Below are 13,076 nucleotides of genomic sequence, written 5' to 3' on the forward strand. Positions count from 1 at the left end.
TAAACAAGTTGAACTCAATTTAGGAAGATAATGTAGCTTATTATACAAACCAAAAAATAATAATAATCAAAATACAGGTCACTCCTCAAACTAACATGGCTGGTGAGAGGCAGATTGAAAAGTTCTGATTGGGCAGAGCAAAAGTGTACTCACTTAATTGGCGAGTAAGACTATTACACACACAGATGGAGATCTTACATTTGCTCTGGGTGGGGGAAAATTAAATAATACATATATATTCCATATCACAGCCTCTTGCGATTAGTCCCGATTGTGATTCGATTTGGATAAATTGCACAGCCCTACTATTATGTAAATGAATTATAAATGAACTTGCCTTGCCTGATATTTCCTCTCTCTCTCTCTCTCTCTCTCTCTACATTTACATTTACATTTACATTTAGTCATTTAGCAGACGCTTTTATCCAAAGCGACTTACAAATGAGGACAAGGAAGCAATTTACACCACTAAGAGCAACAATGAATAAGTACTAAAGGCAAGTTTCAGGTCTGTAAAGTCTAAGAAGGGAAGTGTTAGTAATTTTTTTTTTTTTTTTTTTTTTTTTTTGTACAGTTAGTGTGATATTCAAATAGGCAATTGCAGATTAGGAAGTGAAGTGGAGACTAAATAGTTGAGTTTTTAGTCGTTTCTTGAAAATAGCGAGTGACTCTGCTGTTCTGATGCAGTTAGGGAGTTCATTCCACCAACTGGGCAGATTGAGCGTGAGCGTTCGCGAAAGTGATTTTTTTCCTCTTTGGGATGGAACCACGAGGCGACGTTCATTCACAGAACGCAAGTTTCTGGAGGGCACGTAGATCTGCAGAAGTGAGTGCAGATAAGAAGGTGCTAGGCCAGAAGTCACTTTGTAGGCAAACATCAGAGTTTTGAATTTGATGCGAGCAGCAACTGGCAGCCAGTGCAAACGGACTAGCAGCGGAGTGACATGTGCTCGTTTAGGTTCATTGAAGACAACTCGTGCTGCTGCATTCTGGAGCAGTTGAAGAGGCTTGATAGAGTTAGCTGGAAGCCCAGCTAGTAGAGAGTTGCAGTAATCCAGTTTGGAGAGAACAAGAGCTTGAACAAGGAGTTGAGCTGCATGTTCAGATAAGAAGGGTCGGATCTTTCTGATGTTATAGAGTGCAAATCTGCACGATCGAGCAGTTCTAGAAATGTGGTCAGAGAAGTTTAGTTGGTCATCAATCGTTACTCCAAGGCTTTTCACCATTTTGGATGCAGTAATGGTTGCCCCATCCATCTGGATTGAAAAGTTATGGTGTAGAGTCGGGTTGGCAGAAACTACAAGCATTTCCGTTTTTGCGAGGTTCAGCTGAAGATGATGATCTTTCATCCAGTGTGAAATATCCAACAGGCAGGCTGAGATACGAGCTGGAACCGAGGGATCATCAGGATGAAAAGAGAGGTATAGCTGGGTATCATCAGCATAGCAGTGGTAGGAGAATCCATGTCTCTGGATGACTGGTCCTAGAGATGATGTGTAGATGGAGAAGAGAAGTGGCCCAAGAACAGAGCCTTGAGGTACCCCAGTGTTTAGATGCTGTAGGTTGGACACCTCTCCCCTCCAAGACACCCTGAATGACCTGTCAGAGAGGTAAGATCTGAACCATTGTATAACAGTGCCCGCAACGCCCAGTGACTCAAGCGTAGATAGCAGGATCTGGTGGTTGACAGTGTCAAAAGCAGCTGACAAGTCCAGCAAAATGAGGACTGATGATTTAGAGTCTGCTTTAGCCAGTCTGAGATCCTCCACGACCGAGAGGAGGGCAGTCTCAGTTGAGTGGCCTTTCTTAAAGCCGGATTGCTTGTTGTCCATGAGATTGTTTTGAGTAAGAAAGTCCAGGACTTGATTGAACACTACTTTCTCCAGAATCTTGGCCATGAATGGAAGCAGGGATACTGGTCTGTAGTTTTCAAGTAGCGTATGGTCCAGGTTGGGTTTCTTTAGCAGTGGGGTTACCCTAGCCTGCTTAAATGTAGTGGGGAATAAACCAGAGTCAAGAGATGTGTTAATTATGTGAGTCAGTGTTGGTATGACTGCAGGAGAGATGGCTTGCAAGAGATGAGAGGGAATGGGATCGAGTGGACAGGTGGTAGCATGGCTAGATAGCACAAGTTTGGACACCTCAGACTCAGAGAGCTGAGAAAAAGAGGTGAGTGTGTGTGGTGTTGGTGTTGTATCTTGCGTGTTTGTTGTAGGTGCAGCAAATTGAGCACTGATTTTTGCAGTTTTGGTGCAGAAGAATGTAGCAAAGTCATCAGTAGTAAGTGTGGAGGATGTGGGTGGAGGAGGAGGATAGAGGAGGGAGGAAAATGTTTTAAAAAGTAGGCGAGGATTAGTGGCATTGTTGATTTTCAGACGGTAATACGTCTGCTTTGCAGAAGTAACCTCAGCTGAGAAAGAGGACAGAAGAGTTTGGTATGTTAAGAGATGTGCAGGATTTTTAGTTTTCCGCCAAATTCTCTCCGCAGCCCGAAGTTTTGAGCGATGTTCACGGAGAGCATCCGAGAGCCAGGGTGCAGGAGGACTGGCACGGGCTGGCCTGGATGCAAGAGGACATAATCGGTCTAGACATGATGCTAGTGTGGAGCAGAGTGTATTAGTGGCACTGTTCGAATCAAGTGCAGTGAGTTTGCGAGATGGAGGAAGAGAGTCTGAAACAATGGTGGATAGTCTATTGGGTGAGAGAGATCGTAGGTTTCTGCGAAAGGTAACCAGTGTAGGAGTGTGTGGCGGCTCAGGAGTAATGTGGATGTTGAGAGACAGAAGGAAATGATCAGATATTTGTAGTGGAGTTACTATTGTTTGATCAGTGAAGCAGTGTCGTGTGTAAATAAGGTCTAGCTGATTACCTGATTTGTGGGTAGCAGAAGTAGGTGCTCTTTTTAGGTCAAAAGAGGCAAGCAAAGTCTGAAAGTCTGCAGCTTGCGGTTTGTCAACGTAAATGTTGAAGTCACCTAGCACCAATAAGGGAGTGGCAAAATTAGAAAAAGATGAGAGAAGAACATCCAGTTCATCTAGGAAGTGATCTAATTTACCTGGTGGGCGGTAGATGACAACCACATTTATGTAGAAGGGGTGGATAATGGTGACTGCATGGAATTCAAAGGAGCTGATTGTTGGCAGGGACGGTATCAGAGTAAATTTCCATTCTTTGGAAATTAGTAGTCCAGTCCCACCCCCTCTCCCTGTCTGACGAGGAGTGTGGGAAAAAGAGAAATTAGCAGAAAGAGTAGCATGTGTAGCAGTGTCCTCCGGCCTCAACCAGGTCTCAGTTAGAGCCATGAGATTATAGTCAGAATATGTAGCTATGGAGGTAATAAAATCAGCCTTGTTAACAGCTGATTGACAATTCCAGAGGCCCACGGAGAGAGAGAGTTGTGAAATAGTAGATACATGTATTGAACGAAGGTTGTGAGGATTACGCCTGCAGCGCACCTCCCGTGTTTTGCGAGTGTTAGTAACAACAGGAATTAGAAAACACATAATAAAAGTGCACTGACAACAAAAAATAAGTGTAAAGTAAAACAATACAGTAAAGTACTCAAGTGCTTTGTCGGTGTCTTTGCTCGGTGGAGTCGCGCAGGTAGAGTCGATGGTCTTTACCCTCGTCGGTCTTCACACGAGGCGGTCTTCACACGAGGCTGCCGCGACCGCTGCCGCGGTGAACTAGTTGTTTATATAACCCCAAAGCACTAGCTGATTGAATTCAGCTGGACACGCCTCGAGAGTCAAAACAAGGGCCGAAACTGAGGCGGACGACGCGAAACCGCGTTTGCGTTCGCTACACAAGCTCTTATAGTAACCAAGGAAACAGTGGCTAAACAACTTCTAGTATTATACACAACTCTTTCTCTTTCTTCAATTCAATTCAATAATTGCTTTATTAGCATGACAAATGTTAAAAATGTATTGCCAAAGCAGTTATAAAGTTTACATAAAAAGTAACATACCTATATAATAAAAAATAGTACACACAGTAAATAGTAGTAAAAAAAAAAGAAGTGATATTTATATATAATAATTCAATACAATTTTAACAATACATCATAGTATTCAGTATATCACATTAATATTCAATATATTATGTTATTATTCAACATATTATTCATACATGTAGTGATGACATTAAACTAGTAAACTAGATACTGGATACTAGTTTTCAGCTTAAAGTGACATTTAAAGGCTTAATCGAAAAGAAAAAAAATTCTTAATAATATTGACTTTAAAAATTGGTTAAAAAAACAGCTTTATTCTAGCCAAACTAAAAGGAAGAAGACTTTCTCCACAAGAAAAAATATTATAGGAAATACTGTAAAAATTTCCTTGCTCTGTTAAACATAATTTGGAAAATATTCACATTAAAATGCACAAAATATTAATAAAATGCACAGACATTAACTGTATGTTAATGATGTTTGAATGACGTTATTGACTGTGTAATAATCATGAGTGTGTTTGTAGACTCGTTCTCTGCTGGGTGTGTTTGAAGAAGATGCAGCAGCGATTTCCAGTTATTTCAGTCAGCTTTTCAAAGCCATGCAGAGGATCTACGACGCCCAGGTGAGAATTCAGCCTTAATTCCAGATTAAATCAATGATTATTACATAAACTCCCTGAATTTATATAATCTGAGAGAGCATTATAAAAGAGTCTGATAAATTTAAACTGTAAATTTTGTCTTAATTCACATTAAAATTAAAATATTGAAATTACAGCTCGTGTTTTAGATAAAGAAATTAAAACTACTTTTTAAGATCAGGATTTTAAAGAAATATTATTATTATTTGTATTATAACTTATAATTTTAAAATATAGCAATTAATACAATTATGTATTATTATCCCTCTTTAATGGCTTATACAGTATATTATTTAGTATTTGTATTTTATATTAAAATAAAACAAAAAATGTTCAGTCATATTTTCAATAAAAAATTAAGTCAAGTTTTTTAAATGTTGGATTATTATTATTGTTCTCATTATTATTTAGGGTATAACTGAATAATATAAATTATATTTATATATAAAAAATATAATAATACAAGTACTATTAATGTTTAATTTACTATTGTTATTATACGTGTGTGTGTGTGTGTGTGTGTGTGTGTGTATATAATATTTGATATTATTTATGCAATTAATAAATTATTGTTATTATTATGAAACAAACTAAATTGTAAATCATAGTGTAGATTAAAAAAGTTAATGTTTTTAAGTAGTTAATTTATCATTATTCTTATTATCATCATTTAAGCTCTAACAGTTACTGCAGTTATTTATTATTATATTTTATTTATTTCATTAATAAATTAGTAATTATTATCAATATTATTAAACAAAAAAAGAAGTCATATTTTAGATTAAGACAATTAAACCATGTTTTTTTAAATATTGTATTATTATTATTATTATGTAAGGTATTATATATGTTTATATTATTTTACATTATTTATGAAACAATATATTTAATATTATTATTGTTACTATGAAAAAAACAAAATTGTAAAGCTTATTTTAGATTAAGAAAATTAAAATGTTTTTAAAAGTAATTTTTATTATTATTCATATTATTATTATTCATATTATTAATATTATTATTATCATCATTATTTAAGGTATAACAGTTACTGCAGTTATATCTTATATATTATTTATGCCATTAATAAATTGATATAATCATTGTTATGAAACAAAAAAATCAGGTATTAATTAATTAACAAATTAATTAATTAATGCAATGAAAATGTAATTGTAATGAAACAGTTGTAAAAAGGTTTTCCTGAGCCTGATGTGTTTCTCTTTGCAGAATGAACTGAGCGCTGCCACACATCTGACATCGAAACTACTGAAAGACTACGAGAAGCAGGTGATTTTCAGCTCATTTTCAGTCATGTTTTGTGTTTCTGTCTCTGAATGTCTGAAAACTGTCTGTGGTTGTGTCTGCTGTTCAGCGTTTTCCTTTAGGTGGCGACGACGAGGTGATGAGCTCCACTTTGCAGCAGTTTGCTAAAGTTATCGACGAGGTGAGAAACTCCTCCATCGCTCATGAACGACCGTATTAATATTAATAACAGTTCTGGTTATAACTGTGTTTTTATTTCAGCTCAGCTCCTGTCACGCGGTTCTCTCCACGCAACTCGCAGATGCCATGATGTTCCCCATCACACAGTTTCAGGAGAGAGACCTGAGAGGTGCATTATAGAGGATTCTCACTACCTTACTGTAATTTATTTGGTTAATAAATAATGCATAATTGATTGTTATACAAAGAAGGAAATTACCTGCATTTTTATGTTAATTTGTTTACAACAAATTTTTAAGTTATTTGTTTTTTTTGCACATTACTGTTTTATATATTTTTAGATATTTTTATTTATTTAATCATCATTAATATTAATACATTTAATTAATACGTAAAAATTAATACATTATTACAAACATTAATGCAAAAAAATTGTTTTATTGTACAAAATGCTTGAAAAATACATTTATGTGCTTATACATATTTTATTATTCCTTTTGTTTTCTTGTTTGAGTTATTTATTAAGTCCTGTCAAAAAATGAATGCTGAAAGAAATACATGAAAAATATATATGCATGTGTGTATACTGTGCATTTATTTTTGTGTTTATATATAAAAATACACATATGTATATATTTGATAAAATGCTTATTTGAATTGATATAAATATACGCACACACACACAAATATAAATCTATAAATATATATATATATATATATAATATATTTGTGTGTGTATGTATATATGCCACATATATGTGTGTGTGTGTGTGTGTGTTAATGTTTTGGTTTTTTATTTTTATCTATATATATATATATATATATATATATATATATATAGAATATATATATGTGTGTGTGTGTATACAAACACACACACACACACACACACACACACACACATATATATATATATATATATATATATATATATATATATATATATATATATATATATACATATATATATATATATATATATATATATATATATATATATATATATATATATATATATATATATATATATATATATATATTCTATATATATATATAGGAAAAAATAAAAAACCAAAACATTAACACATACACACACATATATATGTGGCGTATATACACACACACACACACATATATATATATATATAGACACACACAATATTTATACACATTATGTAAATATAATTTTTTTAATTTTTGGGATACAATTAATCATTTGACAACACATTTTTACGTATATTTTATATTCTGACTACTTTCAAGACAACATTAGTCAGTTATTGTAAATGTTTTTATTGAAATTATATTGTTTGCATGATGAAATTTACCTGTTTTAGCCATTGATGCTGACATAATGATATATGATAAACAAATTCGTAAATATTTTAGTATGTTAAATTAAAATAAAATGAGACAGGTTACCTTAATTTCAAGTCAAAAATTCAATAGATTTTTTATCATTGTAAATCTTTTTGTACATTTTCTCTTTCATAAAACACACATTTTCTACTAATTTCATTACAATTCATCTGGCTTTACAGAAATTCTCATCCTGAAGGAAGTGTTTCAGCTTGCAAGTGATGGTAAGCATCATTTATGCCAAAAACAAACATATAATGCAACCACTACTCATTTGTGGCTGGATTAAGTTAAAAACTGTTTTCTTGTTCAGATCACGATGCTGCCGTACACAGATACAGTCGTCTGTCGAAGCGGAAGGAGAATGAGAAGGTGTGTGTGTGTTTGGTTATGATATTTTACAATGTATGATTGACACCTGCTTCATTTCCATGCCGCTCTACAGACCAGATACTGAGTTTATTGCTGAAAGTCTGTGTGTGTGTGTGTGTGTGTTTTATTATTTTATTTGTTTTATTATTGTTCCTCATTTAATTAAACACACAGAGCTTATGTTACTCTGAGATGCTCAGGTCATACCTGTGTCCTTGTGGGTGACTAAACATAAGGAAAATTTTACACAAATATACACTCCAATACAGCAGATAATAATGAAATTCAATGTGTTTGCAGCTCTGATTAAAATGAAGAGACATCTGAGTCTGCAAGTAATTCATTTTTATAAGATATAGATGAATAGATGGATAGATGGATGGATGGATGGATGGATGGATGGAGAGACGGACGAACAGACAGACAGACAGACAGACAGACAGACAGACAGATAGACAGATAGACAGATAGATAGATAGATAGATAGATAGATAGATAGATAGATAGATAGATAGATAGATAGATAGATAGATAGATAGATGGATGGATGGATGGATGGATGGATGGATGGATAGACGGACGAACAGACAGACAGACAGACAGATAGATAGATAGATAGATAGACAGATAGATAGATAGATAGATAGATAGATAGATAGATAGATAGATAGATAGATGGATGGATGGATGGATGGATGGATGGATGGATGGATAGATAGATAGATAGATGAACAAAATCACACTTGTAGCAGTGCGATATGGCTGTATATATCGGCACGGGTGGGAGGTGTGCGTTGACTTAGTGTCCCACCAGTGGCAATATACAGCCATGTTGCACTGTTAGGAGTGTGATATTGCGTTTATACAACATTTTGACGACACAATTGTGTATATAAAAAAGAAAATCAAACACGGAGAGTCTAAAAAAACTTATAAAAAACGTATATTATCATTGTTGTTAGATTGTTATTATAACTGTTTTCTTATTTATTTACAGTTTAAGTATATTTTATATGCTGACTATTAAGACAAAATTGGTATATTATTGTAAATTATTTTATTGGAATTATATGTTTTGCATAAGGAAATTGATCTGTCTTGTAATAAAATTTAAGTTCTTAATCGAAATTAAAAATCATGTTTAAATTTCTTACGTAACATTTAAAGTTAATTATTTTTTCATATTGATGTATGAAGTTGTTATTATCACCTAATATGTTTCTTTTCTATAATGAGCGCGCCAGAAACCATAATAATTCTTGATGTGACAAAAAATTAAACAAACATATGAGCCGTTATTAAACGCAGACACTGTCATCTGCAGGTGAAGAATGAAGTGATGGAGGATGTCTACACGTCCAGAAAGAAGCAGCACGAGACCACAATGCACTACTTTGCGTCTCTCAATATGCTGCAATATAAGAAGAAGATCGCTCTGCTGGAGCCGCTACTGGGATATATGCAGGCGCAGGTGAACACACATACAGTTCTGCTGATATCTCAGTCATAATAATACCGTCTGATAACATGCAAACGCTTTACTGGCTGTTCATTGTTTGCTCTTCAACAGATCAGTTTCTTCAAGCTGGGATCTGAGAATCTGACGCAGCAGTGGGAGGATTTCCTTACTAATATTGGCACCAGCGTGCAGAAGTGAGTGCTTTTATTATTGCAGAAATCTAAAGCTATTTAAGTTATTAATTTGTAATAAATATAAAAAGGTATTATGTATTTTAAAACTGTATTTATTATATATATATATATATATATATATATATATATATATATATATGAATAAATTAAAATAGAAAAATAAATGATAATATATTAAACAATTATTTAAATAATAAAATAATTAATTTACTTAAGTGTAACTTTTGGTTTTAATTTTTGCATTTATATATAATTTATTAGTATATATACACACACACACACACACACACACACACAAACACAGTGCTCAGTATAGATAAGTACACTCCTCTAACTTTTCTTTAAATTCATATTTTTTTTAATAGGAAGCTGTACAATATTATATTTGTGCATATACATTAGATTAGTCAGTACTGAAGCCAATTCTGGAGCTAATCTAGCTAAATACAAAATATATATCAATGATCAAAACAAAATATGGCATTGTATTATATACAGTTAAAGTCAGAATCATTAGACCGCTTGTATATTTTTTTCCTTAATTTATTTTTAACGGAAAAAAGATTTTTTCAGCACATTTCTAAACATAATAGTTTTAATAACTTCTTTTTAATAACTGATTTATTTTATCTTTGTCATTCATTCATTCATTCATTCATTCATTCATTCATTCATTCATTTATTTTCTTTTCGGGGTAATCGCTTTATTAATCCGGGGTAGCCACAGCAGAACGAACCGCCAACTTATCCAGCAAGTTTTTAAGCAGCGGATGCCCTTCCAGCCGCAAATCTTTGGCATATGTCAGCAAATAATATTTGACTTGATATTTTTTAAGACACATCTATATAGCTCAAAGTGACATTTAAAGGCTTAACTAGGTTAATTAGGTTAACTAGGCAGGTTAGGGTAATTAGGCAAGTTATTGTTTAACGATGGTTTGTTCTGTAGACTATCAGAAAAAATATTTAGCTTAAAGGGGCTAATAATATTAACCTAAAAATGGTGTTTAAAAAAAATTTAAAATTGCTATTATTTTAGCCGAAATAAAAACAAATAAAATTTTCTCCAGAAGAAAAAATATTATCAGACATACTGTGAAAATTTCCTTGCTCTGTTAAACATCATTTGGGAAATATTTAAAAAAGAAAAAAAAATTCAGACTAGTAAAATTTACTAACACCAAGTAAAATACTATATATTATATATCGTATTGTTTTTAGTTCTTGCTGTGAGGCTAACGTGCTACCCACTTTGCCACGACGCCTACTTCTATTTAATACAAATTGTAAAGTAATACGCACAGTACATTCTCATTATAGTTTCAGTAATATTCAAGTTGTTTTTTGAATATTCTTTTGCATAATATTTGCATGAAAGTACATTTCCATTAATTAACAAGAAACTGCACAAAAACAGTTGTAATTTGCTTGTGGTTTAAACTGGGAATTTTAAGTCTGTTCATTTAGATTTTTCTGCTTTTGTGCATCTGACATGTTTTTCTCTGTGTTTGTAGCGTTCGCAGGGAAATGGACAGCGATGCGGAAGCGATGGAGCAGACGATTCAGGACTTGAAAGAAGCCAGTGACCCACTCTACATGCCCGACCCAGACCCCAACAGGATCCCTGTCAACCGCAATCTGACACGCAAAGCCGGATACCTCAACACTCGCAAGTACAGGACAAAAAACATTACATTCACAGACTCTCAGTTTGATTCATGATTGGATTTTCAGTTTGGGTTCAGTGATTAATATTACAGATAGAACAATTTAAAATATAGCAGGGTATATAGTTGAAGTCAGAAGTATTAGACCTTCTGAATTTTGACAATAGAAAACCAATTTAGTCTGAGGAGTATAATAATATTGACAAATTTTAAAAGATGCTTTTATTCTAGCCGAAATAAAATAAATAAGACTTTCTCCAGAAGAAAAAATATTATAGGAAATACTGTGAAAATTCCTGAATCTGTTAAACATCATTTAGGAAATATTAGAAAAAGAAATAAGAATTTACTGGATGGCGAATAATTCTGACTTTAACTATATATAGAGTATACAGTGCAGTGTGTTTGTGCTGATCTGCTCATCTCTGGCAGTAAAACGGGCCTGGTGTCGTCCAGCTGGGAGCGTCAGTACTTCTTCACGCAGGGAGGAAACCTGATGAGCCAGAGCAGAGGAGCCGTGGCCGGAGGACTCGTCATGGACATCGACAACTGCTCCGTCATGGCCGTGGACTGTGAGGACCGGCGCTTCTGCTTTCAGATCACTGCCTTCGATGGAAAGAAGTAAGACTGCAGTGCACACGTCTGCATTATTAGGACGTGTCTGATATTGGGGGAACAAAAAGATCTATTTTAATCTGTGTCTGAAAGCGTTACCATGCTCCCTTGTACACTGTGTCCTAACTGCCACAACACACAATAAAAGCTGTCTTTTCAATGTTAAAAGGAGTCTTTAGTAACACTTTAGAATAACTACACACTATGAATCATTTATTAAGTATTAGCAAATAGTGAATTTATTATTTGTTAAGTATTACCATTAATAAATGTTAATAAGAAATTTATATCTACTAATAATAAACTACTACTAATAATTGCGTTTTCATACTTTGTTAATGAGTATTTTTTAATTCAGGGTTTCCGCGGGGTCTTAAAAAGTCTAAAATTTAAAAAACGAAATTTTGGGCCTAAAAAAGTCTTAAATTCACTGTTTTAGGTCTTAAATATTTTTGCACAGGTCTCATTTCTCCGATGTCAATGTAACACTACATCTAATGCTCATTGAAGTTCTTTTTTGTTGTTGTTGCTTGGTTTTTGTGGTGTTGTAGTTCTTTATTTCACTAGTCCAAATGTAATTTGCGGTATTTCAACTACAAATGAGACCAACATGCAATTGCCAATCTGCTTTCTGTTATGGAACTCAGTGCGCGCGGCGAATGTGACGTCATCGATGTGTGCTAAATTGTCAGTGACCTTTTTGCTGTGAGGCGACAGCACTAACTATTGCGCCACCCCGTGGCCCAACTTTGTAATCATTATAATAAATACAAAATAATTTGTTTAAAATTATTGAATAATATTGATATGACGTAGTTCCAGACACTTCCAACTTCTCTGTTTATCTGTCTGACTTTACGGTGGGTTTCTTTTGACTGGCCCCTGTCGTTTTAAAAAATATCACAACGGTAACAGCGTCAAAATTAATGACTTTATTAATTTCTATTCATTTGAAGAGACACAAATGATCCTGTATCAAATGAAAAATATTGAGTAAATAAAGCATTTATTAGCATGCATAGTAACCATTACTAAATGTCAGAATAATAAAATATATAAATAAACTCATTCTGAATGATCTTAAAATCCAACAACTGCCCCTGAATACAAATGGCTTGTAAATAATGCAATGCTGAATTTAGTAATAAACAATTAATAAATATTAAAATATGAAAATACAATCATTAAGCACATTATAAATCAAGAAATAAAGTCAAGAATACAGTATATGTAGCTATATTTATAAACTGCTTACTAACGTTTATTAATGTTGAGTTAATGCATAACATTAATTTTTTGGCAATGCTTAATAGAGCATTCATAGTGTGTAGTAATTATAAAGTGTTACAGCGTTTTGTCATAAACATCT

At 33.4% G+C, this 13,076-nt stretch overlaps 1 protein-coding gene across 3 annotated transcripts in view; it reads left to right on the forward strand.

The window, feature by feature from the left end:
- The window catches only part of appl1 (adaptor protein, phosphotyrosine interacting with PH domain and leucine zipper 1), a 32,904-nt gene that overhangs the window by 1,310 nt on the left and 18,518 nt on the right, over positions 1 to 13,076 (forward strand). For all 3 annotated transcript variants that reach the window (XR_015502058.1, XM_087272759.1, NM_001128074.1), the window contains 10 exon segments: positions 4,482 to 4,580; positions 5,826 to 5,885; positions 5,971 to 6,042; positions 6,123 to 6,210; positions 7,583 to 7,624; positions 7,714 to 7,772; positions 9,097 to 9,243; positions 9,343 to 9,425; positions 10,940 to 11,098; positions 11,525 to 11,713. Coding sequence is in view for 2 of the 3 variants with exons in the window: in XM_087272759.1 (XP_087128885.1) it covers positions 4,482 to 4,580; positions 5,826 to 5,885; positions 5,971 to 6,042; positions 6,123 to 6,210; positions 7,583 to 7,624; positions 7,714 to 7,772; positions 9,097 to 9,243; positions 9,343 to 9,425; positions 10,940 to 11,098; positions 11,525 to 11,713 (998 nt within the window). In the remaining variant the exon portion in view is untranslated.

Source organism: Danio rerio, chromosome 11 (genome assembly GCF_052040795.2).
Source record: "Danio rerio strain M-AB ecotype USA chromosome 11, GRCz13ab, whole genome shotgun sequence".
In the NCBI taxonomy this organism is placed as follows: domain Eukaryota; kingdom Metazoa; phylum Chordata; class Actinopteri; order Cypriniformes; family Danionidae; genus Danio; species Danio rerio.